Source organism: Ammospiza nelsoni, chromosome 5 (assembly GCF_027579445.1).
Source record: "Ammospiza nelsoni isolate bAmmNel1 chromosome 5, bAmmNel1.pri, whole genome shotgun sequence".
NCBI classification, from domain to species: Eukaryota; Metazoa; Chordata; class Aves; order Passeriformes; family Passerellidae; genus Ammospiza; species Ammospiza nelsoni.
Window position 1 is genome coordinate 12,785,124 of NC_080637.1, and position 27,356 is coordinate 12,812,479.

The window sequence follows — 27,356 nt, forward strand, 5'->3', positions numbered from 1 at the left end:
AAAAACTTTCATTATTGAAAGACGAAGACAGCTTGAATCAACATCTGAGAGTTAGCAGTGCTGTCTGAGTGCAGCTGTCTTGCTTGAAGGCATTCATACTCCTGTGAGAAAGATTTGCTATGCTTCCTTACTAATGCAACAAATGGCCTTTTATTAAAGTGTGATTAGTTTTAAGAAAAAATAACACAGTGGTCTTTTCATGCTCTAGAGAAAAACCCTTGAACTGTAGAGATGCTGCACAATTTCTTCTTATTTCATTTTGAAGAATTTGTTTTTTCAGGCTCTGATCTGCATGTTTTGGTGAAGGTGATTATGTTACCATCCCAGTCATATCTGAGCCAGGAAGGATGGTCAGCATCATTATGTTCCTGTTTCTCCAGTTCAGCTGTGTATTTCAAAGTAGCTTGTCTGCAACAAAAGTTTAATAATGACAAAATTTTTCAGAGGTTGTTTTTACAAAGAACACTAAAATCGGTTTAATGAGGAAAAGTTCCTTGCTTTAGCTAAAACTATCAATATTATAAGGGTGTTGAGGAAAGTAAACCAGAAGATAATTGGTTAGGTCATAGAGTCACAGAATGAATTATGTTGGAAGAGGTCTCTGGAGAGTATTTTAACCTGATGTTGCTTTAAGTGTATCCAACTATTCCAGGTGAGTCATGGCTTTACCAGATGAGTTCTGAATATCTTTAGGGATGAAGGTTGCACAGTCTCTGGAATCCTCTTCAAGAGTTTGGCCAGCTTCCTGGTTAAAAAATTAAAGTTTCCTTGTAATCAGAATGTAATCAGAATTTTCCATATGCCATTTGTCCTATCAGTGCACCTTTGACTCTGCTCTGGCTCTGTCTTCTCTTCTCTGTGCTCTGATGAGAGTTAGAGACAGCAATAAGGTCTCCTCCATCTCAAATCTTCTCCTGGGATGTAGCAAAGCAATTCTCTGAAGGTTTCTCACAGGTTACATGCTCCAGCACTTCAGTGGTCTTGATGGGTTCATCCACACTTGCTCTAGTGTGTCAGCATCTACCTGAACACAGATCTGAGAGGGTGATGCCACTGGAATAATAACACACTTTGGAAGAAAATATAAAACCAAACAAGACAAATAAACCAGCTACACCTGAAGATATTAAAGCATCTCCAAGCTGTTTTCTCATGGCTCTATAGGAAGGCTGTAGTAACTGTGCAGGTCCCTCTGTTTTTCTTTTTGAACCAGTGTCTGTGGCACCTCCAAGTATTTTACCCTTTTCTCATTCACCTTCTGCTTGATTTTGGGCAGCCTCTCTACTGTAGGTATCTTCTGTCACCCACCTCTTTTAACAGGTATTGTTTTGGAAATGGAATTGAGTACACAACAGGCAGTGCCACAGGAGCCTGGTGGTTACCTGCATTTACTGGCTCTGGACCTGCCCCAAGGCTGTTTTGTTTTGCAGCTTCTGTGAAAGCTGAACCAGAAGAGAGTTGTCTGTGATGCCCAAACCTACCCATGACCACTCAGATCCCCCTCAGCATTTTGTGGTCACTGCTCTTTTGCAGAACTAGAGCACAAAACTAATAAAACTAGATCAAAATTTGAGAAAATCAGGCCTCCTGAGTGAGACACTCAAAAGAAGAGCACCTCTCCCTTCTTTTTTGGCAGTGTCAATCCAGCAGTCTTCAGTACCTTCCCAAGCTGAAGAAACAGAACCCACCACTTGCAGTACTGTAATGTCTCTTTCTTTCCATGCCTTGTGTGAGCTGGCTGCCAGCCTGGTCCTGCTGAGCAGAGCACCCTCCTGCCCAGCCTCCCCCTGTGCTGAATATTCCAGAGCTCCTGGGGAAGAGCCAACTCTGCAGCTCCCATCCTCTCCAGGAGATTCAGCCTGAGCTGGAGTGTCACAGCCACAGCAAGGCAGTCTTTCTCCCTGCTGGCCAATTCCTAGGCTCTGGAAAAATATAACATACAGCATCCAGACAACACTGGAAAAAAATCCAAATTGAAGTGCTCTGTGATCTGTCAGTAATGCTGCTACAGTGTTTTTGTGTTTGGTTCCCAAAGTGGAAATGCTGGAGGTGGTTACAAGGGGCAGATGTGCCCAGCTGTGATGCCTGCACCACTACAGCAGGAAAGGGAAGTGGGCAGGAGTGGAAAAGGGACAGAATTCGTGAAGCAAGAAGGGTTTGTTTGCAACCACTGCAGGATATTTTTTTTATAAAATGTCCAACACTGACACACTCTATGAACCACATGAACACAAGGCTGCATCTGTTTTTATATTAGGGAGGCCTGTGCCATTGAGGAATGTGTGCACAATTTATATGAGCTATAAGCTCTGACCTATAAAAAATCAACTCATCCAAGTCCAAATTCCTGTTTTTCATGGAAACTGCAATGTATAGTGGCTGTCTGAAGCATGTATAAGGGGAGCTGTTACTACTTTTTTGGAAAGTTATGATGTCCCATGCCTGGAGCTACAGTTGAGTGGTTTGCCAGAAACAGCCATTCATTAATCATCAACACATGGTAAAAAGATTGTTTATTTAAGATATGCTGTACTATGACAGAACCTGATTATTTTATTTATTTATTTATTTACTGTCTTAAATGAGCCAATTGATGAATAAAAGTATTTCAGCCAATAATTACAGTTATCTTTGGCAAAACAGCTATCTCTTGGTATAAGTCAGACAAAAGAACTGGCCCAAACACAGGGCTTGAGCAGCACTGGAATACCTAATTGAATCCTTACCCAAAGTTTGAATCCATTTTACTGAGAGGGGGTAACTGGGAAATACAGTTCTGCAACATGGTCTGAATCCTGAGCCATTCCAAAATTCAGCAATTTTTCAGAATCCCAGAATGGGCTGAGTTGGAAGGAACCCACCAGGATCATCAAGTCCAACTCCCAGCCATGCATGGCACCATTCCCAAGAGTCATCCCGTGTGCCTGAGAGCACTGTCCAAACACTTGAACTCTGTCAGGCTGGTGCTGTGACCACTGCCCTGGGGACCCTGTTCCTGTTTGACTGGGTCCATCATAATAAAAAGCAGAGATTTTGAAAAAAAAAACTTACTGAGCTGAGAAACCAATCATCAGTAAAAAGTAATGGAAAATAAAATCTCAAACATGGGAGAAATGTTTGTAGTGCAAGTACAGGAGAAATTAAGCAAGTGGAGGCAGGGAGCTAATGGGAAAAGCAGGAAGCATTCTGCAGGCATGCTCCAGGTACAGAATGTGGTAAGAGTACCTAGGACCTGAAGTATTCTGAGGTCCAGTAGTTTTATCATTTTATGGCATCCAGTTCATACGCATTCAGTGGCTGAAACATGGCACTCCAGGAGCCTCTGTGTCACTTCCAAAGAGAGAATTACAGCCAGTAAGAAGACAGTACTGTATTTCTGTTTCTTGTTTAACAGAAGACTTAGGAGTAATTGCTGTTGGTCTTTTACCAAATTGTGTGTAGGAGGTCTTCATTTCCAGTTCCATGTTTGTTTGCATATTTGGATAAAACCTAAGAAATTCTGTGAGTTCTTGCAATCTCCTTTCTAATCAACAGCAGCCATTAGGAAACACAACAACAAAACCAAACAAAAATGAAAGTCTTCTCCAAATGTTAAATGTATTGTAACTATTAAGACCTGATGTAATTTTTGTTTAAAAGGCAAAAATTGTAAGAGGAATTGTTGATGAGTTTGTTAATAATGCAGTCATGAGTTTAGGAGAAATGTAACCAGTTTTATGTTAGTGCAGACAAGAAAGAAGGAAGCACCTAATTTTTAAGGAGTAATTTAAGGAGATCTTTTTAGGGAACCAAACTGTTACAGATGAGAAGTAGTTTGGGGAAATTACAAGCCTAGCTGGCTTCTCTGTCAATGACATGTTTCCTTTCTCATTTTGCATCTAGAAATGTTAACACAGAACATTTTACAGGGAACAGAAGTGTTTCTCTAAAGATGCCAGTATGTTATTTCCTGTAGTCTTAAGGAGTAGTCTTAAGCAAATCAAGCTGACACCACCTTTTCCTACATTTTAGAATGCAGAGAGTTAGGCTGTTTTTCCTCTAGCAGAAGAAATCAATTGTACCAGCACTATGTACTTCCACATTAGATTATCTATGATTCTTTCTGCCATTTAGAAACTGGATTAACTGAAAGGTCATTAGCCTCTGGATACAGAAATATGCAGCAGGATACCAGGCCACAAACCTTTTCTTCCTTCTAACATTTATTAAACCTGGAAGCAGGGCAGTATGTTGGCAAATGTAATCTCAAAATCTACCTTATTCTGGAAAGAATGATCAATTGAAGGCCCATAACTGTTTCCTATGAAGCTGCTTTGGACTGAAACTTGGAGAACTTTGTGGCTCCACATGTTTTCCATTTTAATCTATCAAAACAGTAAAAATAAAAAAAGAAAAACAATGTGCACAATACAAGAGATATGACTCAATACTTGCAAGGTTTAGTCTATTAAGAAATGTCTGCTAGGACATGGTTAGTGTTTAACAATAAATAATGGGGAATTCCTTTGGAACAATGAAGTAGTATTTTATGCCACAGATATTTTAAGGCAACTTTAAACTAAAAACATATTTCTTCTATTGCTTATTTAGAACCTAAGCCACTAGCATGTTTAATTCTCCAGATAAATGTGATTTTTACATAGATGATCTCTTCCATCTCCTTAAACAGAGAATGAAATTTCTCTACAATGTCAGTTTCACACCCTCAGAACATAAATTACACCTAAAATCAGTCTTTACCTTCTGAAAATCTAAGAACCTGAATAGGGTTTTAAGAATTAATCTGAAAACAGAATTAGGGCCTGATTTAGTTTTTCTGACAATCTTTTGCTTGTCATTACTAAAAACATACAGGTTGTGAAAGAAACACATCGTTTTATAAAAATATGTGACAGTGACAATACTGTCATTGCTGTTGATGTTGCTGAAAAGCTACTGCAAGATAACTAACTCTAGAATCATGCCATATTTTACTGTGCTTTTGATGTAGTTATTGGCAGAAGATAAAATTTTTATCATCACTGGGAAACATGCAGTATGTGGAACATATCAGAATCTCACTGTGAACTCACTTTTATCTTCTGAATGTCATTCCCAGTATATTCTGTGGCCTGGCAAAGTCTAGAGCGGGATTTCTTTGGACTTGTTGGAAAGAACGAGTTAAAAATGCTTGGGACTGCATTATTCTGCATATCAGTCCACCTAGTAGGTGTTGTCCCAGACTCAGATGGTGCAGGACAGGAGTTTCCTATCACTGAATAAGTGGTGTGAAGGGTTAGAGACTGAGGCTGGCAAGGACAAAACCCATCCTCTGTCCAGAAAATGAGACTCAAGAAAATAAAGTTGGCGAAGTTTACCTAGTTCTGAACATCACAAAAAGGGCAAAGATAACACTGGGTGGAGACATGTGTCTCATGGTTGCCTTTTTGTTTTGCAAAGACGTGTAACTCTCCAGGGTTATCTTCAGAGTAAAAATAACTGGTTGGGAAATTCCTTGGCTGGCTCAGAAGAGTTTAATCAAGACCTTTGGAGAACCCATTGCACATGGGACTCTTAGGCAGAGGCAAAATCCTGGGTCATCCCAGGCCAGAATAATGCAAATGGGTTTCTAAAAAGTCATGTCAGCTCCTTGGTGATGGCTCACCCAGCAAAACTTGGAATTTGCACAAGTTTCTGTTCCCATTTCATCTCACTCCTACAGGAAGACGGATCAGCAGGCAGAATCAGAAAGGGCTGACACACTGTTGCTGCTCTAAACAGAGATATGAAGTCACAGAATAAACAAGTCAACAACAGTAATCTGAGGATAAAAGAAAAACCCTTGAGGTTTAAGATGAGAAAAACTGTAAATCAGAAAATTATGAAGAGATTAAATTAATCTGAATTTTTTTTTTTCAATTACTACTGTTGCCTACTAATCCTTCAAAGCACTTTTGGTATCTAACAAGTGTTTAATTAGAAGTAGAGATTTTAAGGAGAAAGTTCTGAGATGACATTGAGAAAACTATATCTGAGAGAAGTGAAGAAAATAAGACCAATGACAGCAAAATTGTTTGTGGTAAGACAAGGAAACAGTGAGGAGGATTTGGAAAGTGTGAAGCACACTGGAAATACCTTTTGAGTTATTAAGTATGTGTATTGGTCTTGTGGTCTCTAAAGCAGCTATTAAACCCTGGAATGGCTCAGCAGGAAGTACAGTACTTACAGAGGAACTGTTAAAGTACAGTCAGAGCTCTCCTAGTATAGACTGTCTATATAGGATGGTATTTTATATTTCTTACTCTCATAAAGTTTTATTAAGTTATCAATTCAGATAGATCAACCATGTCTAAACTTCAGTTCCTTTCCAGTTTCAGGCCCTGTGGCATGTCTGGCCACTGTGCTGTTCTGGGTGTACAGGGCCTGGTCTGTAATACTCTTAACCCTCATGGAAGGGTGGTGGGAATTGAATCCACATCTTTTGAGACTCACAGATGAAAAGTGAGCTCTCAGTTCAATTCTCCCAATTTTTAAGAGTAAGAAGGAAGACTCCAGCAATTACAGGCCCTCCAGTGCCTGGTAAAATTATAGAGAAGGTTATTTTGAGAGTAACTGAGAAATATTTGAGAGACAATGCAGCCACTGGGCACAGCCACCATAGGTACAACAGGGGGGGAAGTCCTGCTTAACCAACTTTATTTCCTTTTATAACAAGGTCATCGACATAGCTGACCGAAGGAGGCCAGCAGATATGGTGAGTTTGGATTTTAGCAGAGCTTTTGATACTGTCTCCAAAAGTATCCTGGATAAACTGTCCAGCAAGTCCCTAATACCCTGGGTAAGCAACTGGCTCACAGGTTGGGCTCAAAGGGTTACAGTAAATGAGGTTATATCAGGTTAGTGGCCAGACACCAGTGCTTAATTTGTAATGTTTTTATAAATGATCTGGATGCAGGAATTAAATGCAAAGTGTGCCAATGATACTAAACAAGACACCCTGCAGGGTAAAAAGGAGTTACAGAGAGATCAGGACAGACTGAAGAGCTGGGCAATTGCCAGCTGCATGAAACTGAACAAGAGCAAATACTCAGTTCTTCACCTGGGATGGGGTAAACTTGGTTATACATAACCACTGGGAGATGAAAGGCTGGAGAAAAAGCCCTGCAGAAAGGGATCTGAGCCTCTGGTTCTATGGAAAGTTGAACAGGAGCCAGCAGTGCCCTGGCAGCCAGGAGGGCCACCTGTGTCCTGGTGACATCAGGCACAGCATCACCAGCTGGGCAATGGAGGGGATTGTCCTGCTCTGCTCTGCACTGGGGCACCCTCACCTCCAGTGCTGGGGGCAGTTTGGGGCACCACAATGTAAGAAAGACATTAAACTATTAGGGACCATCCAGAGAAAGGCGTCCAAGATGATGAAATATCTTGAGCACAAGAATTACAAGGAGCAGTTTATGTCACTTGGCTTGTTCAGCTTGGAGAAGAGAAGGATGAGGGGGAAGTGCTGACCAATGACAAAGCACAAGCTGTGTCAGGGGAAGTTCAGACTGAACTTTAAGAGAAGGTTCTTAGAGGCTGGTCAGTAAAAACCAACCTGGGAAGGTGGTCACAGTACCATAGCTTGACTCCCTTTATATAACTGTGCTGTGTTTTGAGCACAGGCACAAATCTACTGCCATATATTGACATTCAGTCACTGGGAAACAGGCTCTCACAAACCCTTGGAGTGAGCTCAAGGACAGTGAGATGGCTGAGAGCATTAAGCCCAGCCTGATTTTCTCATTCATGTTCCCATGTCTCCTTGAGATAGTGTCCTTTGTCAGCAGAAATGCCCCGAAGAGGACATTGTCTGCCATAAAAAGATGGAATCTGTATCTGCTCAATTCTGGCTGACACTGGAACATGCAGAGGGCCCTGCCAGACCACAGGAGTCCTAAGGCACCAATAGGGACACCCTCTATATAAACTAGATGGGTCAAGGCAGATACCTAGCATGGCACTGTGATGCCAGTGAAGAAAACCACATGTTTTGGGGTTTACAAGCTCCTCTGAAGTAAGATTAGGAAATATTTTCTTGGTAAATTTCTACAGTGTCGTGAGAATCTGGAGTTGCTCAAAGCCTTTCCAAAGATATCTCAGGTATTGTCAGTAAGATGAATGCAACCTGAGATGTCCAAGAAGGGGAGATAGTGGCAGGCTGCAGACAAGTGTTGGATATGTGTATCAATCATCTGTAAATGAACCAACAAAACATGCAGAATTTAGAAGATTATTGAATAGATGAAAAAAAAAGAATTCCCAGAGCACAGCTTTAGTGTCTGATTGGTAGAAAAATTATGTTTTAAAATTGAAGTAAGGTTTCTGGCACAGCAGAATTCTGATTCTCTGCAAGAGGCTCCACAGAAACTGTCACTTTCTAATATTAGATATTAGTTAACTGTGATTGCAGTCTAGTTTTAAATATTGTGGAGTTTTTCACCTACTGAGAATGGTCTAACTTTCCCACCCATATATGTGCATGCAGCACATAGAAGCCTTTAGTATTTGTACTATTGCCTTGCTCTCTCTAAATTATTAGGATGCACTTGTGTGACTTTTTATACTTAGTTCTCTGTTACAAATTAGTGTCTCACACCAAGATTTTTTAATGTGTGGTTGGTTTTTTTAGCTCTGAAGCACAGGTCCTTAGTCTCACCTCACAGATCAATTTTTCAGGAACTGATACTCATTGCCATTAATGCTGGAAGTTGCATTTGAGAAAAATATGACACACAATCTTCAAGGTACATAAGCAGCCATGCAAGGTAATAACTGCTCCACTGACCTCACTGGGAACAGTCAAGAACACATTATGCACATACTTTCATTACCTTGTTCATTCAGGACCAAAAATCAAGAGATTGTCTTTAATCAAAGACATTTGATTGAAATCACTGGAGTGGGGTGGTAGAAAGAGAGATGAGGATTTCACTTGTACCAAACAGCCAATCTCATGAGAATCTATAAGAGACAAGGCAGCAAGATAAAGCTGGGGCCTGGAGTTGTGGAACAAAAGTTAGCACACTGTGACAGTCCTCCTGGTATATGGAGCAATGTGCATGTGCTTTGCTTATTCCAGATCTGTTTATATGCTTAGTATTAAGATCTGCAATAGATTAATAAATGGATAAAAATATTTTTAAGGAGATTCATATTCTTATTTTTTAAAAAAAGTTGCTGACTCTGAAGCCGGTAACTGGTATCAGATGCATTTAGAAAAATCTACATTTGTCATACCCTGAATCCTATTCCCTTTAGAGGACTGAATGACAGCATTCATTGTTCATCCTATTGTATCTTCAGAACTTAGCTATTTAAAAGGCCAATTCATTTAACCAGAGATTTATTTTCAGTTCTTGCTGTATTTTTTCATGTGTAGAATATTTCCCACAGCAACTTCATTTTTTTCCTATGAAATAAGAATTACCCTTGAATCAGGCTCATTCCCTGAATAAGGCTCAGAACAGAACTGCTGAATGTATTATACAATCAGCATTTGAAAAATGACTTGTACCTGCCCAAGGCATACAGAGCCATGGCATGGAGACTCACAGCACCTCCACTGAAGTCACTGGAGTTTGTTGAAAGACGATTGATTTGCCTCAGAATATAGGATTAAAGTTATAAACTCTTCTAATTTTAGAGTAACATGCATAGCACATTCAAAATATCCTTAATGTACATATTTTTCTATATTAATTTAATATTTCAATATTGTATATTAATTTTTCTATATTAATTTTAAATTCTTTTTTTTTTAAATAAGATACCTGATGTTGCAGGACACATTAACATATATCCTTTAGAACAGGCTCATTCTGACTTTCATCTCCTGACCATTTTTAAACAGTTTCTGAGTGGAAAATATTTCTTTACTTAGCAGCTGGATACCCTCAATTTACACTAGAGTTTGCCAAAGAATTTGTAAGACCCATTAGCTTTAATATGCACAGGTGTACCCATCTCATTTTATGGAGCTGCAAGCTGGAGTCAAGTCAAACAAAGACTTGTAAACTTATGGGTAGGTTTATGTGGAAGAGTCTCAATGTTCTCTTCTGAAAATAGTAGGGTATTAGCATTTAACAGATTTGCTTTATAAGTGTTTAAAGAAAAGATACCATCTAGGAACAAAGTGTTGGAAGGGGATTACTGGGTCACTGAGTTGACTCATTTTTCCCATTTGCAGGAACTGCAAAATGTGACCAGTCCATTCCCTTATCAAGAGCCATACTAACATTCCTTAACAGTTTGCCCCATCTCCCTTCCCAGAAAGCTCTTTCATAATTCCCTGCTGTGATAACCAAAAAATCTCCCAGCTGCCAGCCTAAATGTGTTTACTGACATTTTGTGGTGTTTGTTTTGTTTCGTTTTCCTGTGTTGGTATGTCATGTGCTGGGCAGACAGGACTGAAGGCAGCACTACATACTTCAACTGCTTTGGGAAGACTGCTGTGCACAACTTCTATTACCACTGTCATTGTGGAAAAATAGCTGAATATCTATCTAACCCAAAGGACACAGGAGATTAGGACCCATGTAAATAATAATTAATGGTGTACAGTAATATCTGTAAGATATAAACCATGGGCTGGTGTAAGATAGAGATAGAGAGTGGCCTCCCAGATCTGAAACACAGCCACTGAGCTTTGGCCTAGAGGCTGAGAAGCCTCTGTACATTTGGAAGGCAAACAACTTGATCAGAGAATAGCTAAATTTAGGGCTGGCTAATTGGTTGTCCAAATAATCTCAAATTAGTTGTGCAGGGGCTGTGTTCAGCCACTGCAGGCAATGAGGGGATGTGTGGAGGACTGGAAGAATAGTCAGGGGTTATGGAGATGGGTCTTGGTGAGGAGGAAGCAGGGACCAGTGATGGCTACAGACTTATTGTGGAAGGAAATAGGACATGGGCATTTCAATGGGGAAAAAATGAGGAAAACTGGTTCATTGAGTGGCAACATTTTAAAGGATAGTTCAAGATGAACATTTCCAAAAGTAGTAATAAACTTGTTCATTGCCATGTGATAGTGACAGAAGCAACATTATAACTCTTCCCATGAAATTTAAACAAAAAATGAAATCAGCATTTTAAAAACTGTGTTTGTATGCTTATTTTCAAAATGCACCAAGTATTTTGTTTTGCTAATTTGCTAAAAAAATTAAAACCACACAAGTAATTAAATGTGCAGAAGCCAGAGCCATTAAGTCAGAAAGTACAAGGAAGGGATATAACTTTCATAACAGCAGAATTTCAAAAGGGAACACACATTCAGAGGCAGCAAAAAGATAATTGGGATGTCAGGCTTCAGTCAAAAAGAAATTATGCAGAAAATACAAGAAGCAAAAATGCTGTAATAAAAGTTCATGGTAAAGAGGAACTGAGTTTCACTACGGATGAATCTTAATCTAAATAATTTAATTTCAACCCTGAGTGCTTCAGCTTTTAGGCACCTCTTTTATTTCAAAGTAGTCACTGCCTTGCCATGTTAAGACACAGGTATTAAGTTCTAATGCCCTAGTTTATGCTTTACCTGGGTTCAGAAAAGGAACTGGGAAAAAAACCCCATTAAAATATCAAGACTAATTAAAACAAAGCCACAATCTTTCCAAGGCACCCTAAACACCAGAACCTGGGAGAGCATTTGCAGGAAGTGATACATAATGTGAAAGCTCTTCTCTCTTCACCCTTGTTTAGACATCAACTCCTGGACAGAAAAACTTTTAGCTGATACAGTGTGGACACCTTTAAACTGTAACTGCAACCATTAGAAGAGTGCCAAATACTCCCAAGAGCCAAGTCTCAAATCTTAAAACTCACAGAAAAGCAGCTGAATGATGCCAGCAGGTCAAATTTCTGGATGAAAAAGTAAGTAATTCTTTACAATAGCAATCCCAGAACTATCACCCTATTTCTTGTGCATACCTTTGGGCAACCTCCAATGTTGACAGATGTCAGTCTGTGGCAGTGAAATGCCAATGTTTTCACAGCTTCATCTGTCAGCTGAGGGTAGTAAGAGACAAGGCAGTGTTCCAGGTACTCTGTGCCCTTGCAGAACTCAATTACAATGCTTGTACACCAATCCTTTGATCTACTTCCCACACTTCAGTTCTCTGGGTACCTTTCATTAGAAGTGAAGTCATTCTGCCATTGACTTCTAGAAAAAGAAGAAATGCATTAAGGGGCTGTTTTCAATTGTTTGTGTGTTATACTGTGGGTTCATTAGGGTAACATTTATGTAAGTTCCACTGTATGTATTAAACCATGTTGAATTTGGGTTCTTTAAATTGAGCACAACCCAGTAGGTAAAATGTTGTGCTTAGAGAAACAGGCCCAGATAAATTCATTCTACTGCTCTCTGCAAATGCCCAGTTTTGTGCATAACAACTTCTTCTCTTTTAAATGAACAGAAAGCTGTATCTGAATAAATCACTTTTTTTTTTTTTTTTTTTTGAAGGGAATGGGTAAGAACCTCAGGTCTGTCACTCAAGAGTTCTGGGCTCTGATTTGCTCTGTGGAGCTCAGGCCAGTTAACTGTGATACTGATTGACTACAAGTTCTATCCTAGTTTTCAGAATGAATAAACATTTGCAGATAATACTGACTCCAATTCCAGCACCTTTATAACTCAAATACTAGCTTTTTCATGTATTCTGTAAAGCAGACAGTCTTGGAAAATAATAATGGAACTCCTGTGAAAGGTCACTTAGATTCTTAAAATACACTTTTCTCCTTTGCACTATGAAACTTTTTTTTTACTTTTCAGCCTGAATCTTTTCCAAGCCTGAAAAACATCACTTCTAGGCTTACAAAGAGAAGTTAGACCTTCTACTGAAACCTTCTCTGGAAACCTCTTGAAAACAGTTGCCTAAAATCACATTTCTTCACTTCCATGTCATAAGGAACACAGGACAGCCTGCAGCTCTACCAGAGGTTTCGCTTCAGTGAGAATCTCTTATCTTCTGTCATGTCCAGCCTCAAACCCTGGTGAGAAGCCTTCAATGTGTCACTGGGCTGGGTTCCAGCCTGCTAATCTTGGCCTAAGGCCAGAGTAATTTGTCATTTACTGGAATAGCAATTCTACCTCTACAGGGAGAACAAGGAAGAACACATAGTGGATTGAATAAAAACCACTGCTTGCATGAAGCTTTTCAAAGCTTTCAAGAATTAGTCCTGAGGTAAAAAGACTAAGCACCACATGGATAAATAAAATGTGTGAGCACACACAAAAATGCATGCATTTTTTATGCACAAATATTATATATTTATATTTATATATATTCTGACAAAATTACCTCTGCAGTAACCAGTACTAACACACAGCTAATTTTTCCTTATGTTACATAGGAACTCACACAATAACACAGGGTTGATCACTAGAAAATATTATTTTTACTATGACAAAAGATTATGTATTTCTGTGTGATTTTCATAAGTGTTACCTAAATAGATGCAAAGAAACTTATCAGATCTGAAATTTGTTTCATAGAGTGTACTTTTAAGATTTTTGTCTATATCTTCACTCTGATTTCGTTCTCTTTTTGCCTATTGGTACAGCTATATCAAGGCAGTTTTTCTCAGCTTTGAGTCCTTGTTTTATTTTACAAAATATTGGAAGTGTCAGTGTTTGAATCTAGGATAGGTTAAAGTGGAAAATTCAGAATCTCTATTAATTGGCTTCTCTACCCTTCCTATTTCAATTTTGGATTTATGGGCTGATTTTCACCTGTAATACAGAAACATTCTACACCCAGCAACTAAATGTTTTTCATCCATGTGCAAGAGAAACTGCAATCCTTTCAGAATTAGGCCTCAAATGTGATGACTTAATCACTACATTCTCAGCTAGGGTATGTAACACAGGCTGAAGCCAAGATTTCAATGCCTGTTAGATATGTTTATCTTGTTTTCACTAGCATAGCTTTTCTACATACTTATTTAAAATATCCTTCAAAGTTAGGTTCTGAATTTACTCTTAACTTTAGGAGTACCCCTACATGCTTTTGCAAATAACATTCAAATTATATTTGCAATCAAAAGAGATGGAGCTCTGTTTGCTTACTTCATCTCTGTAACCCTGGTTATATATCTATAGAGAAAATAACAGATGAGGTTGTGAGGATAAATTATGTTTGCAAGACATTTAGTCACTATAAAAAGTCAAATGTCATATGAAGAAAACATAATTTTCCAACTTAATTGCACAATTTTAATTGTGCATAAATAAGGCCTGAGGACACACAAACATCAATGAAAAGTTCAAATACTAAATTGCTGTTAATTAAGTGAGCATCATCTGAGTTATGAGTGAACAAGGATCGTGTTTTCAAAATATGGGATCTCATAAGTGTTTACATTCTGTTATAGTACGTAGGAACAGGCAGTGGGATTACAATGGAATTACCCTCTGCAGATTTTCCATAAAATCATATCCTTGGATTCAATTTCCAAAAATGACTGGTCATTTTGTTTTGAGTTACTCTGTATCTCCTCTTCTTTCTCCTGCCTTCTCTAGATCCATGAAAACAGGGCTTCTGCAACTCCCACATGTGCTCCCTGCTGCTGCTTTTTTCCTCAAAAAAATTCAAATTCATTTGGCACACAGGGAAAGCAGAAACACTTCTTTTTAACAGTCTTTTTTTTTATTTCTTCTGTGTAATGAGACACCTGAAATAGCCTCTTGGCCATGAGCATGGCACAGCAGATCAGTGAATATTCTCCTCTGAGAGCAGCAGCACTGGCACCACAGGACTTTCCATGAGGTACACAAGATGCACATACTTGGTCATTGGTAAAAACATGGAACTTTGCACAGAACATTCATAAAAGACAAGTCAGAATTATTCCTAGAGAAGCAAAAGGCCTGACATGCACGTTGAGCAACAAGATTCAATCCAGATGTAGCTCTTGTGGTACAACAACTGACTCATTTTTACAATATATGGCTATAAAATGGTGGATGTTGAAGATTTGTAATGGAAAAACTGTAGAAGCTGAGGACTGGGATTATGTGATGGCATTGGCTGAACCTGCAGCCTTATGATCTGCAACTGTTGATTGATACCATTAAATTGTAATTGATACCATTAAAAATCTATTATTTAAGCTTTTCTGTTATATATAGTTAGGAATTATTCTCAGTTACAAAAACAAGTGCTCTTATTTGGATGTCAATTCCTAACAAGATAGATGTTCTTTATACTACTGTAAAGTTATCCTCTAGTGTTTCTTTCTCATACTGTTTGCAAATACAAAGTAAAATACAAAAACAAAGTAAATCTATGCAATCATATTGGATTTGTCAAATCTCCAAATGGATTTTGGTAAACTTCAAGCAACCTGTGATAAGGACAAGGAATTTCACAGTTTAACCATACATTTTGGAAACAGTAATTTCTTTTTCATTCTGAATTTTCAAACCAAGTTGATTTCCTGCCCATTAGGTTCTGCATGGAAGTAAACAGCAAAAAACTGCCCCCTCTTCACCCTTTTCAAGGCAAAATTGAACAGATCTCGGGCATATGGCATTGTAGGAATGAAAGGGGGGAATTTTTGATGTAGAGTGGTGTTATGAAGAATGAAGGATGACATGCAACACCAAAGATCAGTTTTGGATATGGTTAGTTTAATGAACTTGGGGTGCTTCCAGGTAACACCAAGAAAAAGGCAAAGTTTTTACCTGAATCCCATTGTCACTGAAGTTTTTGCTTTGTGATATAGAAAGTTCCAATATTTTTCCATGGCAACCAAGAGCTCTCAAACCCTAAAAAATCTGGAAAAATTAATAGAGAAAGGGGAAAAAATCATCTTGAGAAACAAAGAAACCGAAGAAAGGTAATGTGATGTGAAGTACTTCCACCAAAACACATTTATGTATCTCCACAATTTGGGGTGGAAGAACTTTTTGCAATTTTTTGGGGGGAGGAGGTGTGTTGCTTGTTTAGCTTGGTTTATTTGGGGTTTTTTGTTGGAAGAACAAAATACTACTTGCTAAGACCAAATGTCTTAAAATTGCTGCCTTACCATTAAGGGCTTTATGGCTTCAAGACAATATTTGAAATGGTGCTGTCACACTCAAAAGTGTATGAACAGCCCCCTTATTCAAGACAATAAGGACTTTCATTAGGACTGCAAAAGGATCTAAAAATGCTTTGTGATTTTTACTGCTTCTACACCAGGAAACTGGGCAATGTTCTGATCCTAAGCGCTCTAATGTAAAGGAAAATTGTGTTGATTTTGTAAAAGTATTTTTTATAATCACAGCAGAATATCTCTGTAGCTCATATCAATAAAGTAAACTTTACTGGAAAAAAAAGTTATCCCTTTATTCCATATGGTTAATAAGTTATCTACAATTAGGCTGTGAACAGCACTGCCTAATTGCAAGCAGAGAGGAAGTATCATCCTGAAAAAACAGGCACATGCAGATAGTGTCTGGAACCCAGATGTGGACACTGTAATGATAATGCTGGAAGAGTGCGGCTGGAGTTCAAATTTTGCAGATTCCTGAAATCTCACAAGCTGGATAGATACAAAAAAATGGAACAATGAAAGAAGTTTCCAATCCTGGCTACTTATGAAAACACAAAACTTTGCATTTTTCTCAGCAGACGCAGTTGTCTTGTGAAAACTACTTTCAACAGCTTCGTGAAAATCCACAGATTTCAAATTTTTGTCGACCAGAGTGCTCCTATTCAAGACAATAAAATAGTTATGTGCTTAAACCTAAAATGGGTTTATGCTAGAACTTCAATTTCTTACAGCAAAGACTGATGGTCTGATAGCTGTGATCTCAAGGACATAATTTGTTCTTGGATTTTTCTTTATCAAAAGTGGCACCACTTTAATGCTAATGAAAAACTAAAGAATATAATGAAGATTTTTTTGCTAAATGACAATTCTGCTATCATTTCAAGTTAATTTATAATAATTTTATATTACTAAAGTGACATTACATCACAGAAAAACTATTTTTATAAATGAAAATCAATACATTGAGGCATTTTGTTAGCAATTATAGATTTAAGAAAAAGAGTGAAGACTTGAAAGACAAGGAATGTCATTGGGACATTACATAAAAAACTATGAAACTTTCATTTTTCCAAAAAGAAGCCTCTTCAAACAATCTCTATGCAAAAAACTTAATCTATATGAATTTTTAAACTATTATCTTTGTATCTAACATACATACAAAGGCAGCAATTAGTACTGGTTTTATTAGACTTCCTGATTTATTCCTTGATAAATGTCAGGAATCTCCATCCAGGATATTGACCTATTTCTGGAAAATTTCTTCTTCTATACTAAATCTCCTCATATTTATGGAATATATAGTTGGAGCTATCATATTGGAACTCCTAGAAACAGATTCTGGCAAAACAAATACTGTGCAACACACAGACTAGGATCACCCGCTCTAGGATCACCTACTCTCCAAAAGCTCTCCTATTTCTCCTTTAGTGTCAATAAATTACTCCTGTATCTTGGATGCATATTCCATTGCTATGGAGAAAGGGAAGACTTTGTCCAGCATCTCTTCTATAGCATATTGGAATTTCCATTTTGAAAACAATTTAAAAAAAAACTTCTTGATCCTCTGTAACAGCTATTTTTTTTCAAGTAATTTTTACATTTTTGTGCTTTTTCAGTTATTTTGTACCATAAGGCCTACAGACATTTGCAGAAACTCATTTATAATTATTTCACCATGGTTTCTGTGGGTAAGAAAATTACTATTGACTGTACCAGTTGGTGAGGGTCTTCACTTGCTAGAGACAAAAGCCACCTGAGGCTATGACATAGCAAGGAATAACTCCTCATTATTTATATTCTCATGCTGAAGTCTCTGCCTTTCTACTGCAGACTACAATGAATGTATTGTCTCTCTCTAACAACAACTGTGTGCTAGGATATTTCCAACTTCTTCTGAGATTTCTGTCCACATATCTCTTTGCAACCTTCAGGGTCAGCATCTGTAATGTATCTTTGTTCCACAGATATACAGATGTTGCTTCCTGTTCATACTCCAAACCAAACAGATGACTCCAATGTGACTCCAGGCCTTGGACAGCTCTTAAGAGGTGTCTCCCACCATCTATGCCTGAGCCTTTTACTATTCAATTACTTAATTTATCCTCTAAAATGCTCAGATTTTTTGCACAGATTAGCCACAGTCAGGTACCAGTGTCATGGATTGAACACTAAAAGAGAAAAAAGCAATTCCTACCATGCAGATTCATTTTGCTATTAAAAATTCACATGTGTCAGGACAAAGTTGAGATTCACATAGTAAAAACCTCAGGGAAATGGGTAAGCAAATGTAACTGTATTTTTTCTAATACCTTAGCTAATGTGATGGTGGGCCAGACCTGTTTTCAGGAACTGCAGGGACATTTTTCTCTTGCAGTGTAGAAATCCCACTGTATAACACATGCCATAAAATTCAATTTCCATACCTAACACCATTTGTGGTTAGACCAAGTCATAGTTTACAAGCTATGATTGCCAGTGTTTCTTGAGACAGTCCAGATGACAGGGATTCCATTGTGACAAAATATCCTGTAACAACATCAAGCCTGATTTTCCACATTGCTGAGTACTTTTAATTGCAGCTGATTTGCATTGGGACTCCAGGTGCTGGCACATCTGGCATTGATCACAATGACTCTGTTTTAGTATTTCCTATTTTTTATAGCATTAAGTTTCTGAGTCTCCAGATTAAATGCTCTCTTTCTCCTGTCTCCTAAACAAGTTGGAATTTGGAGCCCACTTAAATATACTTTAACTTTTTCTTTTCCCTGCCTTGGGAATGTATGGGATTTGTCACATCCTTTCCTTTGGAAATCAAATGCAACTAATTCATTTGCAGTCTGTAGCTGGTTATACCTAATAGACTTAATGATATATTTTTCTTAACTGTTACAAGGCTATTCCTCAGTCCTAATATCCTAATTTTCTAACAGACTAAAAAGCAAAGCCAGACTATGGGTTCAAGTCACTGCAGATTCGGAATCCCACTAAGAGTGTTAAAAGAGTGCTAAGAGTGCTAAAAAATTCCTCTAGATTATTGTGGAAAATCAAAATGCCATTTTTGTTTGGGCAGGGTTTTCTTCCCCTATTTAGAAACTTATTATTAAAATATTAGTAAATATTTGTGTTGCAGCCTGGCCTTCAGGACCAGTCAGGATTTGAAGATCATTAACACATAAGAAGTGAAAATGCAGCTAAGTGCTTACTCATTCATATAACCTCTGCTCTGGAGTACCCAGGGATTGCAAAGCATGCCCAACTTTAAACAGCACACACCAGCAACTCACCCAGAAGAGAGGATGGGGCCTTAAATAATTACAGCAGAAAACTTCATGCATGAGAGTGTCACAGCACATGCTGCAGTTTGAGGCAGCCACAACACACAGAGCATCACCATACAATATCAGAAAGCTTCAAGCATCAGCCCATACAGAGCAACACCATTTCAGAAGGGTTTAAGCATCTGCTTTTCTTGTTCTTTAGCCTAACCTTTCATACCCCTCATGTTGATGCCCTGCCCCTGTGTGCCCTCTGTTCCCTTTGGTGTCGGTCAGTGCCCCTGGGCACTCCCTGGCTCATTGCTGTCAGTGCTGCTCACCTGCTGCTCACAGCTGTGCCCACTGGGGATGGGGCTCAGCCACAGCCCCACCCCAATCACCACCAACTGCACCTGAACGACAGTCACTGCAGAAGAAAGTAGAGAAGCAGAGAATATTTCTCTGTGTACTTTGTACATCCTTTTATCCTTGATTTCAGAAGCGATTCAGAGTTGTTCCCATTTTCAAAGTATTGTACCTATTTTTTATGTTTCAGGTTATTTTTTTCTTTCTCATTATTACACTGCATATAACTCACCCCTGACATTAAGCTTCTCCATTAAGCTTGCCTCAGCCTATGTCAGTGCTGTTTTTGTTCCTGGATGCTTTATGTAACTCAGGAGTCAAGTAAGCTTATTTTATTATTCTTTGCTATGTTTTTCTGTCTAAATCCTGCTTGATTAAAGATATTTTCTTCAAATGTCCTAATACTTTTATACCAAACTACTTTTCTAATGTCCCAGGAATATGGGTGGTCCGGGCCATATGCATCAGCAGCTTGTGTTGGAAGGAGGGAAGTGGGGCAGCTGCAGGCTCTCAAAATCACCCTGGGAGCAAAGCTGCCAGAACCTTGTCATGTAGACATTGGGACATTGGGGAGAAATCAAGGCATTCTAACAAACATATGGAGAGTGTAAGAATAAAATTTGCGACTAGAACTGCTTCTCTAACCCATGGAAGCAGTTCCAATGAGTCTGTTTTCCTAAGACAGATTTTGGTCCTAAGTGCTGATGTTACCATCTCTGTAATAGAAGCTCATATCCCTTGCATATATTGTAAATAATTTTAGAGTGTTATCTAAAATATTTGTAATGTTATATCTGCATTCAAGGACACATTCACCATACTCACAATTTAAAACAATATAGTCCCTATTGCAAGGAGTTTAGAGGAGCAAAACATGAAGCAAAACAATGAGGGATGGAAGCATAGCTAAAAAAAGAAGAATCTTCACAAGGATTTTAAACTATTTTTCTTTCAAAGAACTTAAAATCTTTGTATAATATTTTCATTTCTAAGATTCTTTTAAGTGTTCTATAATTTTAAGAAACTAATCTTGAGTACTTCAAGAATGACAGAACCAGATGTTCTTCTACGATAAAAAAAATATTAAAAAGTGTGTTGTTTAAAAAAATTTTGAATAAAGGAAATATTTTCTAAAATGTAAAAGGATGAATGCTAAAATTAAAGAGTGAAAAAATTAGTATTTAAAATGTAATTGTGTGGGGTTTTAATTTAATGCTATGTATTTTCTGAGAGTAAGAGCAATATAGTCAAAGCCCTAATGAAAAAAGTACAGAAATTGCATTATACCACCAATTCCTCATATGCTTGAAATTGACTTCCTTTTCATTGCATATTTGGTTTTGTTAATGAATGGTCTTATTTAGCAAGATACTTAAGCAACATGCAACTTAAACATGACATGAATTAATTCCCTTTTTCTACCTAGTATTCACAAGTTTCCCTAGGCAGATTTTTTCATGCAAAATGTACAATTTCCTATGCAATATCAAAATCTGAACATATGCAGTGATTACTTTTATTCAGTTTCCAATTTTCAGTTGAGAAGTAGGCTCAGGATAAGTATAATAAACTCCTCCAAACATTAGATTTTTAATATCTGTGTTTGAAGAAGCAACAGAAAAGAAAGGCATCAACACTGAGGGAAAAACTTCCATTTTGATTAAGTAACTCATACCTGAGACACAAATATATCAGAAAATATGGCTCTATTGTATCTTTTCTCCACTATGTTCCCTTAAGTATGTGTCAATCCCTACTGCAAGAAATTCTGCTCTGCTTTGAGGGCAGAAGGATTCTGCTGCCATTTGAAAAATCAGAAAGGAAAATTCTCTTTTGTAGTGCAAATCTAAGTTGCACCTTCTAAGTTTAAAACACTAAACAGCAAGACAGGAAAAGCAAGAGAGATCCACAGCATAGACTGCTGGAAAGCACATGAGCTTTACAATTTGTCTTTATTTAACACAGCATATGGGTGTTGATTACTGTACATGAAACACTGTGCTCTCTGTTGCAATTTCAAACCAACACTTAACCTAAGCTGACAGAGATCACAGTATGACTTCCTCTATAGGCTAATAAAATGTATAATACAAACCCAAAGCATACAAATAGTAGCTTGTTATAAAGGAGACTGATAGGTTTCCTTTTATCAAGTAGAGTTTTAACACTAGGAAATGTATTTAATATTTAAAGTATTTATTTTATATGTGCATGAATTTTACATGCCTAAATACAGCAAACAGCTAAAACCACAGTTTTTTTCCTACTATAACTCTTAGAAATCACAAAAATTAAAATGCTCAATTTATCTGTCTAGTGGGAGAGAGAAAACTGCAAGCCTTAGCAACACAGTGTAAGCAAAAAAGCTTGGTTTGTTGCCAAGGTCATGGGTTGTGCTATGTGAAAACTAGAGTAAGAAGAAACACAGCATTTTAAAAGGCTTGCTGAGACAAACAAAGAGAAAAAAAACCATTTTTGTTGTAACACTGTGGGACTAAATTCAAGGCAGCATAAATTTAATTCAGATATAATATTGTGGTATTTTAAATATCACATTAAGTGAAGTCTTCTTGGATTCCCTAACCCTCTTTATTTAGCCTAAGTTTTTTTCACTTTCTGGCCTCCATAAAAGATACAGGCATTTTAATTTTTTTTTTTCACATTCTATTTTTTTTTGCACAAAACTTGTGTTACAGCCAAATAATCAAGTTCTTAGTAAGAATTGTGTCTGGACAGTGACTGAGTGAGTAGTCTCTATGGAAAGTTTTCTTGACAAGGACTCTTAGATTTCTGTGTTTGGTTCAAAGAGTTTGTCCCAAAAGTAAAAGTAACATCTTTGACAAGGCAGGACCTGCCAATGTTTAACCTGACTCCCCTCAGTGCTCTTTTTTCTTTCCAGTTTTAGCAGCTTGACATATTGAAGATACCTTGTTAGTAATTCTTTCATTGGCAATTGTTTTCTAGACCACAATGGAGAGCAGTGCCTCTGTTGGAGCTAACACTCAGCTCTCTCAGCTCAACTCCTGAAGAACCTTGTAGAAATGGCCTTACACTTACACTCCATCACTGACCCCAAAAGAGAAATGTAGGCAATATTTATAACAAGTCAATATACAATTTGCAGCCAACATTGAAGGTTAGCAAAAATTAATGATGGCATTTTTAAACTAGATCTTTAAACCCCCAAAAGAGTCAGAATAACTAATTGCTTAATTAGAAAGAAGCTGCTCTTTGGAATGGCTGAAAAACTGAGCTTTCTGAAAAAAAGTCTGTTGGAGATAATGAGAATTTCCATTAGCTCCAGCACTCAGAAATGATCACCACTCCAAGTGACAGAGCTTGGGAAACAAATCTAGAAAGACTCAGAACCTGTTTAAACATTTCATTTGCACTAATATACTTTTTAAATTTAAGGAACTGATATAACTTTAAGGAAAAATGATCTTCTAGCACAGCAGCAGCAAGAGTCACCAGCAGCATTTGTGTGCAATAGCAGTTCTGTACCCTGCATGAAGTTAACCTGAGTCCTTCCTCAGAGTGTTTCACCTAATCAGTTGCATATCTTGCACATAGCTAACTTATAACACACACAGAGGTTATAAAAATGAAGTAGATAGAAAAGCTTTCAGCCAAATTGAGAGATTTGTAGACCTGACTACAGGTCTTTCAAAACTACAGATGGTTCAATACAGTTCAGATCTCTGGTATGTTTAACATTACTGTACAATTAGCTTTTCAATGCATTCCCAGAATTTCTTTTGTGTTCCCTGATGAATAAAAACTTAATCCCAGAATTCTGTAGGATAGAATCATATTTTGGCTTGTATAGTTTGTTGAAGCACAAAGAATCACTGCAAATCCCAAGTCCCAGTGCTACTAATGAACTGATAACTTGAACAGGGCCTCATTGTGTAACCACAAAATACAGTAGAAGCTAGAATTCATAAAGTCACCCTGCAATAATTCAACCACTGTGACAGTTTGGGTGTTATTTCACAGTGCAGTTGGTTTTCATTCAAGAGGACAGATAAATTTAAGAAATGCAACTTCAGAATAGCAAACTTTATAAAGTCCATAAAGAATGCTGAGCCTGGCAACAAAGCCAACTGAATTTGAAAGGTTAATATTCTGTAACCACACTGAGATTGAGAGCTGAAATGGCCACATTATAACTTTTTAAATAGTCAAGGCATGGATACACAGCTGATCGACTATGTGACAACACAAGCCATACACTGCTTTATCATACAAGAGTACAAGAATGCCATCATTCCTAAACTGGAATTATGTGCCAGGGACATGAGCCACTACATTGCCTGTGTCCATTTTTAGACATGTTTTTATTCACATCTCTTAATTCTAAAACTCATGACCTATTAATTTTCTTTCTTCAGTTTTCACATGTAGTGATTTCCTATAATTTAGGAATTCTGATTTGGTAGATTCGAAATTCCCATTCTCTATCCCCCTGGGCCACTAAGGGGAGGGGACAGAGAATCCAAGGGTGAAGCTCAGCCCAGGAAGTAGGAAGGGGTAGGGTGAAGGTGTTTTAAGATTGGTTTTATTTCTCATTGCCCTACTCTGATTTGATTGGCAATAAATTAATTTCTTCCTCTGGGTCAAGTCTGGTTTGCCTGTGGCAGTACCAGGTGACTGATCTCTCCCTGTCCTTACCTTGACCCACAAACTCTGCTCTATTTTCTTTGTCCTGTCCACTGAAGTGGTAAAGCAGTTTTGGTGGGTACCTGGAGCCCAGGGTCAACACACCAATGAGTTTAAATTTGTTAAAATCTGTTACTTTGCTAATGCTGACACATTTGAAAGTGCCTGGAAAAGCAATAAAATGAGTGGATTTCTACAATACCCTCACTAGTGCTTAAAAAATTTTGTCAGGATAATCCAGCCATTCTTTAGCAGTAGAAGCAATAGACACGTGCAAGCACACTCACAGCCCATGGTTTGGCTGACAGACTGGAAAACCCTGCCTGCTAAATGTTAAACCAGAAAATGCAGGCAGCTGTCCCACCTGCCCAGCTAAACCACCAACAGGGTAATGTGGTATCATTGCTCCAGCACTTTTCACTTGCTCCTCCAGGCAATATTATCAGATTTTTATATGCCAACAGGCACAAAAAAAGCTTTTGTTACACTTTAAAGCAGAATCCCTAAAACTACCCAGGGTGTCAGAAACTTTAGGTACAAAAGCAATTCCAACTTCTTTGTACTATTTTATAGGTCTTTCAATCTTGAAATGTTTATAAACTTTTCCTTCCCCATTCTCTCTCACCTTTGACTCTAACACTGTACCACAAAACAGGGATCAAATGTCCAGCTTTGGAACTCCTTCCATTTGCCTTTGCTTCTAGAAAATATATTCTTTCTCTATATTCATTACCATGTTTTCTTGATAATTGTAAAAAATTGTCAATTTTATTTACTTCTTACTATTTGACAGTAATAAAATATTACTTCAATATTCACAAAATTAAATATTATCCAAGTTTCAAGAGAATTGTGACAATGGAATTGTGATAATTGTCTTTGGTTATCATATTCTTTTTCATAGCCATATTCCAGCACTATAATATGCCATGGCTATTAAGTGACACTACATCAACAGTTAATTGTTTTTTGCTTGAACTGGAGTAAGAATGAATGAATTTTTGAAAACACGATACAGGAACAAAGCTATATGTATACAATATTTTTCAAAACATTAAGATATCTATACTTAGATTCTAAGAATTTATTTTTAAAACAGAAAGATGTGTTAACAGGACTTATTAAAAGTAAAATTAACTTTAGAACAATCCCTTTGCAACGGTTACAGAAATCTGATGTGATCTAGTACCTTGTGCAGTCTGCCATATTCAGTACAAGAATATGCTTCAATGGTGAAATCATCTTAACACCAGCCTCTGTAATCCACTGGCAATCAGCCACATGGATGTGCCTCATGTAGGGGCAGCATTTACTCATCAGCTTGAAACTTAAATCAGCAATTTGGTTATTCCCTGTTGAAATATTTAAGATGCAAGTTACACATCTGACATACATTAAAAGCATGATCCAAATACCCACTGAAATCAGCTGAAAGAGTTATTTCAAATTATCTGAATGAATTGCAAAAATACATAATCCTAATACATTTTTTAGCATTATACTAACCTTCAATGCTGACCTTCAAAAGTTTACATTCTGCAAGGATATTAAAAGTTGTGTTAGAAAGTTTTGGAGAGTCAAGAAAGACAACAGACATTACCTGTTGACATTTTTCAACCAGAGCCTTTGAAGAAAAAAGGTGAAATTAAACATCCATATGTTCATGCTGTCATGTAGGGAAAAAAGATCAGCAAATATTCTCCATAAAATATCAAAAAGTTAAAATTTCAAACAAAGAGTTATAATCCATGTAACAGTAGCTTCCAGAGAGTGAGTGGCACATAAACCACTGAAATTCTCCATATGGTTATTATGTTTGGAAACACAAGGAAAAGAAGCAAGTACCTGGAGACATGAAGTATAGCAGACCCCAGAGACAGTGATATAGTGAACAATCACTTTTGCAGAAGCCTGGAAGTTCTTTTTTGATGGGCAAAATCAGTAGCAGAATCCTGTTCCCACATATTATAGTTGCTTAACCACTGAAAGAAATGAAATGCTCTTGTTTATAAACTGGAAGACCATAATTCAAACATACCAATGAAAAAAGAAGACAAGACAATTGAAGTTTTCTGACAGTGAATGCAAGTGAGCAAGATTTATAAGCAAATTCAACAATAGTAAAAAATTCTTTTGCTTAGAACTTCTCCTCTTGAATTGATTCTTACTTCTTTGAAGTCATTTGAGAGGGTAGCTCAGTTCCAACATCATAAAGTTTCTCAAAAAGTACATTTTATTTTCACTTTCTAACAAATACATCTCTCTGTAAGAGTTAACATTTTGCTGATTAGCAAATCTTGAATCTAATTGCAGCCATTGGCAGTATTTTTGAAGACATCAGCTCAAATTTACACAAGAAATTAAATGTTTATGTCTTAGCAAGCCTAACAAAACAGTACAGGAAAAGCTTGAGATCTTTTCAATGCTTTAACATCTTACCTAGGCACATGGATGCTCACTAAAACGAGAAATGCATTTATCTCACTAAAAGAAAAACAGATACATATTGCTCTGAAATTTAAACATAATTCAAGGGATCTGTTAAAAAAATGTGTCCTCTAACCAAGAGTCAGGTTCAACATTTTCTACAGCTGAACCATTTATGGAAGTGGCAATGAATGTTACCGTCTCATTGTTCTACCTTTGTTTTCCCAGTTTTATGATTTATACACCTATGGTAGATGTTGAAATTCATTTTGAAGCAAGTTCTGAATGTAATAAAATATCTTCATTATTTCCTTCCAGATCCACAGTAAAATGTGTGTTGGATTCAGAGTGGGTACAAGGAAAGGTCCTCTGCAGTCACAATAACATTGAGCTCTTCTACAGAATCCTTCATTCAGGACCACAACAACAGCTCTGCCTGCTCCAACAGCGCAATATTCAATGAAATCACAAATGGACTGATGCATCTGTCAATTCAGTTTATTCCAGGGAGACAATTTTTTAACTGCTAAATTCAATATGTCCATTCACTCTTGGGCAAACAGAATGTTTCTTTTCACATATAAATGCTGTGCAAATGACAAT

The 27,356-nt window shown here is 37.5% G+C and overlaps 1 protein-coding gene across 1 annotated transcript; it reads right to left on the reverse strand.

The window, feature by feature from the left end:
• Positions 1-130: 130 nt before the first annotated feature.
• Positions 131-25,622, reverse strand: FBXL13 (F-box and leucine rich repeat protein 13). Its single transcript, XM_059471762.1, is given in 10 exon segments — positions 131-307; positions 309-408; positions 1,118-1,135; positions 8,069-8,120; positions 8,123-8,210; positions 11,938-12,069; positions 15,692-15,775; positions 16,062-16,108; positions 24,339-24,409; positions 25,516-25,622. Coding segments are annotated over 10 exon segments (876 nt in total).
• Between the last annotated feature and the right edge of the window lie 1,734 nt (positions 25,623-27,356).